At 42.1% G+C, this 13,713-nt stretch overlaps 1 protein-coding gene across 1 annotated transcript in view; it reads left to right on the top strand.

The window, feature by feature from the left end:
• The window catches only part of CTNND2 (catenin delta 2), a 935,284-nt gene that overhangs the window by 816,534 nt on the left and 105,037 nt on the right, over nt 1-13,713 (top strand). Inside the window, exons 16-17 of the mRNA XM_079915963.1 lie at nt 11,235-11,309; nt 12,351-12,501. Coding sequence (XP_079772089.1) covers nt 11,235-11,309; nt 12,351-12,501 — 226 coding nt within the window. The remainder of the gene's footprint in view (nt 1-11,234; nt 11,310-12,350; nt 12,502-13,713) is intronic.

Below are 13,713 nucleotides of genomic sequence, written 5' to 3'. Positions count from 1 at the left end.
ATGGCGGCTTCACCCCACATCATGCAGATCAGTCTCAACACTAGATGCAAAGATGCAGGATGTCATAAGCTAAGGGTTTGTCACTGTATATACCCAAGAGCACTAAGTTGCTGCAAGTCCCCACCCAGCTCCCTGGCTTTGGAAGATGGACTAGAAGGGGATGGGAAGAGAAGCTCTGGGTTCCAGGCCTGAGTCTGACCTGAAATGCAAAGCCATCTAGATAGTGGCAAATCAAGTTTGCCATCTCTTGATTTTTTTTTTTAATGAATTATTGCTTTACTTGAGAAACACTTAGGTTTTTATAAGAACAAGTTAAAAATGGAGAAATGTCTTTGAGCTCTAGAGGATTTTGAATGTAAGGCTTCCACCTTTGCTTTAAAAGTTAAACTCTGTGTTCCATGTGCTGAAAAAGTTAACTGGAAACATGGAAAATTTATAAAGATACAAATAAAACTTCTGGAGTTGAAAACAACATCTGGAATGAAAAATACATGGAATGGAATCAACAGCAGATTAGACATTGCAGAAGAAAAGATTAGTGAACTGAAAGATAGCAACTGGAAACTATACAAAATGAAACACAGAGGAAAAAGAAAAAAAAAATTGACAGTTCATCAGTGAGCTTCAAGTGGCCTGATGTGTAAATGGAGAACCAAACAAAACAAGAGAGAAAGGAGGAAGAGAACAGAAAAAACTATTTGAAGAAGTAATGTTGGACACTTTCCAAATTTACTGAAAACTGCAAGCTCACACATCTAAGCAACTCAAGAAACTCTAAGAGAAACATGAAAAGTTATCCCAAGTTACATTATAATCAAGTTGCTCGAAATCAGTAGTTAAAGAGATAATCTTAAAAGCAGCCAGAGAAAAAAGACATGTTACATACCAAGACTGTACCACATCTCAACACCACATTCAAGGATCAGTGTCACCAATCATTCATTTATTCATGTGAGTCCTTGTTGAGTTACTAAGAATGTCCTCTAGAAGACAATCTGGTCTATAAGGCTTCTAAGGGCAGAAACCCATTCCATTTATTTCTTTGTACCCCACTGCTCCCCCCTATGCTTGGCTGAGCAATAATGCTCAGACACAAGCTTTTAACTGAACTCGTGTCTATGTCCAGATGTCTTTCTTGTGGATAACAGTCTTTTATATTTATAAACATCTATCAGTCACTAAGCAGTTAATAGCACATATTGTGGCCAGGCCATCTTCAAATGGTCACACTTTATGATTCTTTATTTGGTCCTTTGATTCAGATGGGAACATGTAGTCAGTACAGTCTAAAATTGATAGAAAGGAGGAGTTTGGGGAGAACTATTTTCATTCCAGTTTCCAGACTCATCAGTGCTTTTCAGGATGCAGATTTTGATATCATTGCCCAGTTCCACAATTCCTGCTGCAGTATTGGACTTGCTGTTTAAATTGGTAATTAAAGACACAGGCTCTGTATCTCAAGGTAGCCAGGTCAGCTGGGAAAGCTGCTGAGATATGTCTGGGTCTTTAGGTGTTTAGAGTAATAAAACAATAAATTTATAGTTTATACTATTTTATACTAATTTATTTTATACTGATTTATACTATTTTGATATTCAAAAATTCTCTCCTACTTTGGGTTATATAATGAGAATTATGGAAGAAGTCTGATAAAAATTCTCAGTATTTTCTAACAATAACATCTTGCTGACTGTTTTCAGTGCATAACCCTGAACATTAGTTCGCAGTTATCCCCAGTATGACATTTATCCCCACATATCCAGATGCACTGATTTGGTAAATTTTTCGATTACTAATAGAGACCACTGAGAAAGAGGCAGAATGGTCTGGAACAGCTGAAATCAACATCACAAAAGCTGTTCTGTACTTTAGACAAAGTTTAACAACTATGACTCTCAGATTTCCCAGCCCTCATCAGATTTCAAGCAACAAATTAAAAAATACAAGGAGTTACTCTTGTAAGCAGGCACACAGATCTGCCTTAAGAAGGTAGAGTAGACACCCTGACAGCAAAGTGAAAAGATAGAAGAGTTAGAAGAAGTAAATACAAAGATGCAAGAAAGAAAAAAATGTCAGAGGCCATTCAAGGTTTCAGCTGTTTCATTTATTCTAATTGTGGATGGTCATAATGCTGACCCTCCGTTATCAGAAAATGTTTAATTATTACTTTAGATTATTATTACTAATTATTACTAAAGTTACTTTAGTAACTTTAGAAGACAGAAAGCATTTTAAAAGACTTTTATCCCAATGGTTAAGGTAGAATTTTGAGTCTACCTCAAAGGTAGACATAAGGATGTCAACCTTACTTATAGGAAACACTGGCTTTCCTGATAACTCTAGACAAATGGAATAGTCCTCAGGCAGGGCAAAGGGCCGTTAGGACATATTTGTGCATAGTTATAAATATACATACTTATATAAGAATTTTTTAATCAAAATACAAATACACAAGTATGCATAAAGGTCAATCATGTTATCATCATCTTTTGTATAATTTATTAATGTACCATATTAAATGGCAAGGGAATATGTGGGAAGGGAAGATAGATAATCTATAGGAATGATTTGAGAAGATTGTCATTAAGCCAAACACTGATAAATAGTTACAGATCTTTAGAGATCGAGAATAAATTGTACCAAAACCAAACAAAGAAACCCTTACTTTAAAAAAGCTTGATTTAAGTAAAAAAGAAAACAAAAACTGAGCAATTAAAAGATTGACTGAAGACACAGAAACAGCATCACATTTCATGCAGACAGCATTACCATCTAAAAGCTAGGGTTCTAAGAATGTGTTTTTATAGCAACTGTTGAAATTTAGTGGCGTTTTTTTAAGTGTCCTTAACGTTTATGGCCCAAACAAAAGCAGAAATATGAAGGTAAAACACCAGAATTTTGCATGGAGAGAGTTTTTTATAGACCTCATCATCTGAAACAATAACTTCTCTTTATGGGACGATCGTGCACACTCTTTTTCAGTGACAAATTGACTAGCAAGCTAGATCTTCATAATGGCCCAAATACTTTTTAAACTTTAAAACACTCATTACTTGGTTTACAAGCATCAGAAAAACGTAATGGCAGAAGCAAAGTGAAGTGATTTTATTAGCTAACATGGACTTCAGTTACGTTTTTCTCATTTACAGTAAAACGATTTTGTTTGTCACAGAATATTAAAACAGCCAGTTATAGTAGTTTGAGGAGTTCCAAAATGTGAATTAATGCTCTTTCAACTCCCATTTATGGGTTATTTTTATTGTAACTGAACTCTCTGAAAACTCAGGATTAGAACTGTAGAAATACATGTGTACTTGCTATTAAGTCAAACATTTTAGATATCTTTGTATGGTCAGTTTTCTCCCTAAAATGTGACTATTCTCAGAGAGTCTATTAGTTGCCCGCTTATGTTTAAAGTAAGATGGAATAAAGAGATACTTGGATATTAATCTGTTAATATTTAATGAAGTAACATGATAGGAATGTAGATTTACTGAGAAGGAAACAGAATCTCTGGCCATGTGGCACATATGAATAAAAAATAAGAGAAATGGGAAATTTGAGACTTGTTCCTAAGGACAGGGGCAATGCTTTGAAGGCATTGAATTTAGTTTAGCTTAGCAATTAGTGTATCATTAAAAGTGAACTAGGGCAGATGAGTGGAGTGCAAGAAATAAAAGTAAAAATCGTGGTTTAACATCTAAGACAAAGGTCTTTGTCCTACTTAACAGTGTGATGTAAAGCATAAGGTTTAAATGCAAAGAAACAGGGTGGTGAAAGATCATGATGAAAATGGGACATGAAGCATCATGCCTAATGGGTTAGCAATGGGGCCAAAATAAACACAGAGGTTATCTGAGGACTCAGCCCAATCAGCAGGCTCCTAGAGACAACACATTGAGTTGGACCTGATGCCCAGCCTGAGGCAGAATGAGGATGGGCCCAACCTCAGGAGGAGATAGAGAGGAGCCAGGGTCACCACCAGGTCATTGGTTCTAATCCCACAATATTTAGTGGTTACTTCTAAGACCCCAGTAAGTAGTACTGATGCCGAGGGCTGCACCTGTATTAGAAATGCCACATGCATCCAAACTGACTAGAGAGTAAGCCCATTTTTGGATAGTTTGTCTCTACTTTCATCATTGTCATTGAATAGCAAAGTGCTAAGTTACAGAATTACATTCAGAAACTGTAGAAACAGCTAAAGCTGAGGGATTTCCACTTCCACCCAAGAGGCCAAGATGGAGCACCAAGTTCCGTTAAGTAGTAATAATAACAACAACAATAGCAACAAGCCAGAGAAATATATGAAACAATGGTTGTTAAAACACTAAGCATTAGTCAATGAAGAAACTGATCTCTGAGAAACAGGAAATAAACAAGGTGAGCCCTGTGATTGTCCCAGCTTACTGTCTTGAGAGAGTTTCCAGACCACAGCACAAAGATTAGGAACCCAGGAGGAGCTCAGCAGACTCTCTGAGCTAAGGAGATGGAACTGAGTATCTAGGGAGACCAAGGTGACTAGAGCTCATAGGACAGAGCACCAAAGAGGAGAAAGCCACTCATAGAAAGAACTCTAGAAATATGTAGAGGATCTCCCTCAAATATTCAGCAGAGATCTGCCAGTGCATGCATGTGAGAGAAATACCCAAGGCTGAAGAAACAACCTTCTGAAATGATTAGACAGAATGAAACTTGGCACTTACACAGGAATGGGCATAATGTGCATTTCCAAGTGCCAGATAGGAAAACCTCATAATTCATGGATCACTGGGAAGAATACTCTCAGGTCTTGCCTCAGTATTGAGGTATAATTAGCCCTGGACTAAATATGCTCTAGTCTTTCCTATCAAATCTTAAAAGTAAGACCCAGAAGAATCAATAGTTTCCAAGTAAATTAACTGCATCCTTGAATAAAGTTTAAAAATACCGATAGGAGTACAAAAATATCCAGCACCCATTGCATTAAAATTAATAATGTCTGGCATCCAATTGAAAATAACCCTACAAGCAAATAAACAGGAAAATGCGATTCGTAATGAGGAGAAAAATCCACCATTCAAAACCAATTCAGAGCCAACAAAGATGTTAAAAATAGCAGGCAAGCAGTTATTGTAACTCTACTACATGTGTTCAAAAAGTTCATTAGAGTCATGGAAAATATATAAAAGGCCCAAATAAATGTCTAGAGTTGAAAATAAACTGTCTGAAATGAAAAAAAAAAAAAACATATGGAATGGGATTAACAGCAGGTTAGACATTGCTGAAGAAAGATTAATGAGTTTAAAGATGGCAGTGGAAACTATACAAGGCGAAATGCAGAGAGATTAAAAAAAACCCTACAGATCATCAGTGAGCCTCAAGTGGCCTAATATATGTGCCATTAGAATTTCCAGAGGAGAGGAGAGAGAAAGGAGAAAGAAAACAGAAAAAAATATTTGAAGAAATAATGGTTGAAAATCTTCCAAATGGTTCCAAATTTTTCAAATTTAATGAAAACCACAAACTCACATATCCAAGCAGCTCAAGGAACCCCAAGCCCAAGAAACATAATGAAACTATACCAAGGTGCTTCATAAACAAATGGCTCAAAATCAGTAATAAAGAGAAAATCTTAAAAGCAGCCAGAGGGGCTTCCCTGGTGGTACAGTGGTTGAGAGTCCGCCTGCCGATGCAGGGGAGACGGGTTCGTGCCCCGGTCCGGGAAGATCCCACGTGCCGTGGAGCGGCTGGGCCCGTGAGCCATGGCCGCTGAACCTGCACGTCCGGAGCCTGTGCTCCGCAACGGGAGAGGCCACAGCAGTGAGAGGCCCGCGTACAGCCAAAAAAAAAAAAAAAGCAGCTAGAGGACAAAAGACATGTTCCGTACAAAAGTAAGGATGACAGCTGATTCTTCACCAGCAATAATATTAGTGAGGAGACAGTGAGGCAGCATCTTTAAACCTCTTGGGCCTAATAACGTATAAAGTTGATTTTGGTTTGGTATCTAGCAGGTACAACCTGTCTCTATAGGAAATTCCCAGGATTCCTAGAGCAGCTGTAAAACTGTAAAAGAAATCCTTTCTGAGGCCAGTTTAAGACATGGGCTACCCTGGAAGCCGGCATGGTTAATTACCTGAGCAGTGGGGACACAGAGGAATTCTAATGTGGAAACTTCATTTTAACTGTCCCGGCATGATCAGAGCTGTGGTGGCCCAGGACATGCCACTCAGTATTGTGTTCTTCCGGCACTGAGGGCAAGCAAATATTCATAAGCCCTGCATCAAAAGTTCTGTTCCCACACGCAGAACTGAGGGATGAGTCTGGCTTTAGGAGAGACTCCCAAAGAAATATACGATCTCTTCAAACCCTGATTACACTCTTGTGGAAGGGGTTGGAACTTGCTGATCCTAGCTAATTGCCATGGCTTTGATCCTTTTTATCTAGTGCCTTTCAGTGCAGAATGCTGTTCTTAAGTAATACACACGTGGTACTAGAAATCAACCTGACATTTTCTTTCACCAGTTAAACATTTTTACTCTCCAGCTGTGAGCCAGAAATTAGAAGACAGCTGACATGAAGAGATGAATGTGACTTTGTAACTTCCCTCAGGTACCGATAATAAACATGTAAGCAAAAAGCCCAGAAAAAAACATGATAGATGCTATAATAGGAGTATATACACAAGGGTGTATACATACCTATATATACACACACACGCACATATATATATACGCACAGACATACACACACACACACACAAGGCAAAAGGGTGTCCCAGGGGTCAGTTTTACAAGGAAGAGGTCAGGGATGAGGAACCCCACTTCCAACATCACTAGTTAAAATCTAGGGCTAGGAGTCAATGATTACAGTTCATTTTAACACACTAGCACATCTCATTAGTTAGAGAAATTCTAGCTGCTGTAACAAAGAGACCCCCATATATGCAAGGGCTCAAATGAGATAGGAGGTAGAAGCTATTTTCTCTGGTGTAACAGGTAAGGGAAGGTGCGTGAGGAGGGAAGCTCCCCTCCATGAATTATTTCACCCAGGCTGACAGCTGTTCTGCCATCTTCAAGGTGTGGCAAAGATGTGATCTTCCAAGGCTACTCTTAGGGTCATCACCCGCTAGCGAGAAGCAGAAAAAGAGCGCAGATCCACGACCAGAAATGTTCTCTTTCGAAAGTCACCTGGAGCCCTCGTTTTGCCTGATGCAAAAAGAAAAAAAGAAAAAAAAGTCCCATAATCTAGACACTTCTAGCAAACTCAATCAAATTCAGCTATTTCCCAGTCCCTCAAGGTTTAACACTTGGCCTCATTTATGCTTGTCTTCCTTCATCTTCTCCTGCCCCCCTGTGGTTGCTGCTAAGCTTGGGGGTCTTACAGGCATTCGTGTCCCTGTGGGGGATGGAGATTGGCTATTCATTTCCGTCTGGAATCATTTCTCTCCTATGCTGCCTCTTGCCCAGGACAAGCCTCCTTGTCCTACTGATTTCCCAGCTGGGACAGGGCAATTGGAGATTGGACCGTCTCTGGTCCAAGGTGCTCTCCTGGCCCACACCTGCCTTCCTCACTGTTCAGCTTCCTGGAGATGCAGGCACTGTCCATGCCTGCCATTCTGATGCATCCCAACCTCCTGGCCAACTAACCCTTCTGCAGCCCTGGATCCTTAGCCTTTTTTCCTGGCTAACTTACACAGCCCACCCACTCAAGACCACAGAAACACTCAGGGGCTACCCCGTGCCACACTGGGGCCACAGGAATCCTCTTCTGCCCAGCAAGTCCTGTTGCCATTCCTACTGTGCGGCCCCTGCTCCGTGATGGTTCATGGCGGGACTTCCTGAGTCTTGTGCAACCAGCACTGAGGTCCAGGAAGGGCAGCAGAGCTTCTGTCGACTCTCTGCTCTTCTGTCTCCCAAGGGCTTTTATCACCAGCCTCTCACACTGAGGAGGACCTGTCCAGGGGCACTTCAGGTGGCAGCCCCCGAAGATACTTTTACATCTCTCACTTCCTCCCCAACCTGGATCCTTTCTCTCCCCTGCTAGGAAGCTCTGTGTGGGATCTGAGGAGGGGTCATAATATTTTCTGTCTATTCTCATTCCCTTTCAAGTCTATCCCATCTTTCACCTGCATCTGTGCTTTCTACCCTTAAACACTGTTTGCTGCTTTGTTATCTGTCCCATCCTGACATCACCTCATTGGACCAAATCATGGTGGAGCCTCTCTCCAGGAAGAGCCATGGTCAAGGAGGAGAAGAAACAGCATTTATTATTTCAAATTGTTGTCTCATCACATGCAAATAGAAGACATCCTTTCCTGACACAAGGCCTTTCTCATTGTCGTTCCAATTATACATGACTTCTTTTCTCAGATTTGCTAAATCCTGGCAGGTAGTTCTCAAGAACAGATTGAAACGTCCAGTAGCTCCATTGACAGTACTAGAAGGCTCTTTAACTCGGGAGTTTAGAGGAGTGCCAGATGGGTTATTGGAAGACTAAAATAATAACATCAATTGTTATGCCAAAGTGAATTGGTGAATTTGTAAGGGATCAGATCAACTATAAGTGCAGATTGTCTAACTTATCCTGTGTTTCTGAGAAGCACATGAGAGTGGTGGTCAATCACACCAACTCTGGGGCACTGCTCCCTGGGTTCAAGACCTGGCTGAGCATCTACAACGTGTGACCTTTTCTCATCTGTCTAATGTGAATAACAGTAGTGCCCACTGCATAGGGTTGAGATGAGCACTAAATGAGTTCGTACAGGTCTAAGTGTTAGGTGTGTCTTAGCTGAGATCATTTTGAGGGATCATAACTTTCTGGAGGTCCTCATTGGGAAAGCATCTCACCAGGAACAATTTGTGTCCTGTTTCTGTGCTGTTTTCTCCTGGACCAGAGCTTCCTCCTCCTCCTCCCCCTCCCCTCTTCTGCTCCTCCCTGCCTCTTCTCCTCCTCCCCCTCCCCTCTTCTCCTCCTTCCCCCTCCCCTCTTTTCCTCCTGCCCCCTCCCCTCTTCTCCTCCTCCCCCCTCCCCTCTTCTCCTCCTGCCCCCTCCCCTCTTCTCCTCCTCCCCCCTCCCCTCTTCTCCTCCTCCCCCCTTCTCCTCCTCCCCCTCCCCTCTTCTCCTCCTCCCCCCTCCCCTCTTCTCCTCCTCCCCCCCTCTTCTCCTCCTCCTCCTCCTCCATCTCTTCCTTCTCATCCTCCCCCTCCTCTTCCTTCTCCTCCTTTTGAATCACCAAGGATCCTCTCTTCAGCTCATGGACCATTCTTCTTAAAGCCATCCTAGTCTACCGGCTTTGTCCCTTCCCTCCTCACTGGTGGGCTTAGTGCATGACGCTCTCTTTCCGTTTGCAAAAAGTCAAGTTCTGTCCAAAGATTTCCACCTCAACCACAATGAGTTAAGGTACACTTATCTCTCTTGTTCATCTATTTTCATGCCAGTGATACTTCTTTTGTTTCAATTAAAAAGCTCTTGGCAACTCATACACGCCGCTGACCCCAGGGGCTGCAGTGCTGTCCAAGGTAACTCACTTCTCTTTTGGAAAAACTCTGTATGAGCCTCGCACTTCTGTGTTGAGTGCACTTGGGAAATATTCCTCATCTCCCCGGTACTGTATCATGTCTTTCTCTCTTTCCACTTCCGTGCTGTCTTTACTCCTTCTTGTTGGGGTACACATAGGTTCACATGTGGGTTACACATGACCTACTCCAAGACTGCTCATGTGCTGCTTAAAAAGCATCACTATCCTTGCATGTTAAGCAAACTTTGGAAACTTGCATCATCTTTTGAATGAAATGTAAATAATTCATTCTGAATTGTCATATACTGAGCTAATACTGGGGATTTTCCATATACACACAAACACACACACAACTAAAAGTTTCAAAATGAAGGTTGTTTTCTGTATATTGATAACATAAGATCAAACCCATTGTCTGATTTTCCCTTTTCACTTAGAACCTATCACTGTTGACCATTTTCTCATACCAAAAAGATGGATCTACAACTCACACACATTTTTGGCCATGCAGAGCCATTTTTGGTTACTCTCAAATCAGTCTTCAGCAAAGCTGAAGGACTCTCATTATTTTCCAAACACCAGATCATCTTTCCATCCAACATGAAGGGATATAATAGCTAGACTTCTAAGGAGGAAAAAGTTAAGCTATAGCCTACCTTTCTTGGTTCATTTCAGATATAGTCAGGTTCTCCCCTCTCAATGTTTGGAAGGATGGAAGGGAGGGGAAGGCAGTTTCTGGGAAACTGAGCCCAGAGGTATAGGCAAGAGAGAATGAGATAATGGCAGAGGAGAGAGTATTGTCAGCATCACAGAGCAGATAGAGGAAGAAGACTGGGGGCCAAGGGCACAGGTGACACCTGTGGGCAGGTTGTTTAAAATCTTTGTGTCTAGATTTTCTCATCTATAAAACAAGAACAGTAATGTCACTCTCCCAGGAGTTTGGGGGATTAGAAGAGATCACTAATGCACAAGCCAGCATCTGGGGTCTGGGAAGAGGTGGCTCTGGGAAAGAGGTCATCTTTGGGCCCATGCTTCAGCCTGCCCGAGTTGCCAAAACATCCCGTCTGGTCTCTCAAAAGGCCCAGAATATCTCCCCAGTGTTCAAATATATTGTTGATGTTTACCTTACAGTATGGAAATGTTGGCACCGCCCCCCCGCTCTGATTTCCATTTTCTTCCATTATTTTCTTTTCCATTAGCTTCCCCCCTTAGCCTTAAGGAAGAACCCAACAATGAATGGGCTGCAGAAGCCCAGGTGTCTAGTCTTTTCTGGGCCCTGGAGACCAAAAGGTTCACAAGCAGGGGAGGAAGTAGATGAAAATCACGTCTCATCGTATGTCAAATTGCAAATGACCTTTCCCGCGGACATGACGGAGGTTTTGAACCGTCTTCGTGAAACGCCTTCCCTTGGAAGGGAAATCCCATCCTCACAGCCAGATTTCAATAAGAAGCTGCCAAACCTGAAGCTTTTTCCATGTCTAAGACTTTCTGACCATCCATTTCTTTGCTCCCTGAGGTTGGGTCTATGAAACAGTTAATTGCAATCAAGAGATGCTCTCATGAGTTCCATGAGCGTCCCCACCCCCTCAGGCTTCATAGAGCTTGAGGCACAGAGTAGGGGCAGGAGAAAAGCACTCGGTCTGAGTTGATGGTGATAAGAAACTATGTGAATGTGACTTCTCTAACGTAGGACGGGATGAAGTTGTGTGTTTTTTTAATCTCATATTTCATGCAGGGCTGGGCTGAGGATGTGGCAGGCATGGCATATGCCCTACGTTCACTGCCAGAGGGGGCTCCCTGCCTGCCACAGGTGAGAGCCAGCTCTGGGGTGCCTGCCCCAAAGGGGAAAGGGGGTGGAGGGACCTGGTGGGGAGGGGTGGGAATTTTGTCCACCTTTGCTGGTCCCCAGGAGGACTCTGCCACAGAATCCAGAACCTCATGTTATGAATTTAATTCTCTTAGATCATAACTGAAATTGCAACAGAGTAAACCCTTATATTGGTTGATTTTTATGGTGCATGCTCTTCTCTGGAACACTGTCCAGGAGTATAAAGTGTGCATATGCAAATGTCTGGAAAACCTGAGCCTACCTGTATTCCGTTAAATGAATCTGAATACTTTATGGTCCTGATGCTGCAAGTACATTTCTATAAAGAGCCTTAGGTGTGTTCCACTAAGGCTAACGACTGCCAACCCAAAACAAATTGTATGCTTACTTTATAAATTAGACATTGAATTATGGCCCTAGGTATAATATTATATATTGCGATTTTTTTAATTTTACAATTTTTACCCTCCATCTTCGATGTCATATTTACCTCTCCTCACCCCTACCATTTTCTAACTTACTTCCTCCTAATTATTCAGCCAACAACTTAATTGACAGTACTTTCTGTAACTTATCTCTCTGCCCCACCTCCAAATTCAAGTCTCCTTTTTAAAAAGTCACCTGTACTCTACCTTTTATCGTTTTCTACTCTTCCCAGGATTTTTTTTTTTATTCCTCTTAATGTCAATAGCCAGCCCTTCCTGTCCCAGACCTCCATATCTTAAAGTACCAAGTATAGACACCACACAAATGGCTTCCTAACTCAGGGGCTGAGAAAGCTGGCACCGGCGAAATGAAGAGTGGTTAACTGATTAAAGCTGAAACCTTTATCCTATGTTGGAGGCAAAAATAAAGTTAAAATGTTTAAATACATGTCTAACACACTCAACCCATTCCACAATGAGATCTTGATCATCCAACCTTTTTGGCACCTGTAGACGGCAGTGTGAAAACCCACACGTGCTGTTTGCTTGTAGGGGTTCCACCCCAGCTCCTAATGTCTTTGCTTCCCCTCATTTGCAGTGGTCGGTATATATCCGAGCTGCTGTCCGGAAAGAGAAAGGCCTGCCCATCCTTGTGGAGCTGCTGCGGATAGACAATGACCGAGTGGTGTGTGCAGTGGCCACGGCACTCCGGAACATGGCCTTGGACGTCAGGAATAAGGAGCTCATTGGTATGTTCCCTCCGATTTACAGTGTCTGCATTTTTTTTTAATTGAAGTACAGTGTACTTCCCGTGGTTAAATCCATGTGCAGGACGTATATGCGTGTACAGAAACAGAGCATGTGTTAGAGGCCTTGCTTTTCCGGCTCTCCTTCTAGTGGAAATCAGTGCACTAATTTATCTTTTAGAATTTAGAGGAAAATGCGATGTTTGGTGACATTTCTAATCTTGCAAATTAAAAATGACCGCAGTACTCAGCACCGGATACCATCGTCCTGATCCTCTAAATCCCTGTCAGGCTGTTTGTTTGCTCCCCACATTGTGAACTGGAATTCTAATGGGATACAGGCCACTTTTCTTCCTCTCGCTATGTTAAAATTTACTTTGGATTAGACTATACTGGCTCTTTAATCCTATTTTTAAAGAATCATCTCCCTTTAGTTTGGTGTTCAAGAAATAGGGTGGCTCTTTTATTAATGAAGCATTAAAGAGGCATACATTCACCTATTTATTCAACAAATTTTTGTCCATGACCTACTTTGTTCCAGGCCTGTTCTAGGCCCGGAGATGATATCAAACAGCCAGGAAGCCTTGCCCTGGTGGAGTTTACATTCTGAAGAGGGGAGATGTACAGCCAACAAAATACACACGTGAATCCCACGATGTGGTAGAAACTTTCTATGGGGGAAAATGGAGCTGGGTCAGGCACAATGTAATTGGCGAGGTTGCGATTTTTTTTCCAGTGAAGTGAAATTTACATAACGTGAAATTAACCACTTTAAAATGTACCATTTAGCATTTTGGCGATGTCGTACAGCCAGCACCTATGTCAAGGTCCAAAATATTTCCATGACCCTAAGGAAAGCCCTGTACCCATTAGGTGGTCATCCCCCAATTCCCCTTCCTCCCAGCTCAGGCAGCCACCAGTCTGCTTTCTGTGGATTTTCCTATTCTGGATATTTCCTATAAATGGAATCACACAAGACGTGAGCTTTTGTGTCTGGTTTCTTGCACTTAGCGTAAGGGGTTGTGATTTTAAATGAGAGGTCAAAGTCAAAATAGGAGATGTTGGGAAGGTAACATTTGAGCAGAAGCCTGAGGGAGGTGAAACAGGGCCCTGTGGCTCTCTGGGGTGAAGAGCACCTAACTGAAGGAGGAGCCTCTGCAGACAGCCTCCCAGAAGGGAATCTGGAAGCAGGCGGTGGGGTTTAAGGCCTTTGCA

Source organism: Stenella coeruleoalba (assembly GCF_951394435.1).
Source record: "Stenella coeruleoalba genome assembly, chromosome: 3".
Taxonomy (NCBI): Eukaryota; Metazoa; Chordata; class Mammalia; order Artiodactyla; family Delphinidae; genus Stenella; species Stenella coeruleoalba.
This window is presented reverse-complemented; position numbering and strand designations above follow the sequence as displayed.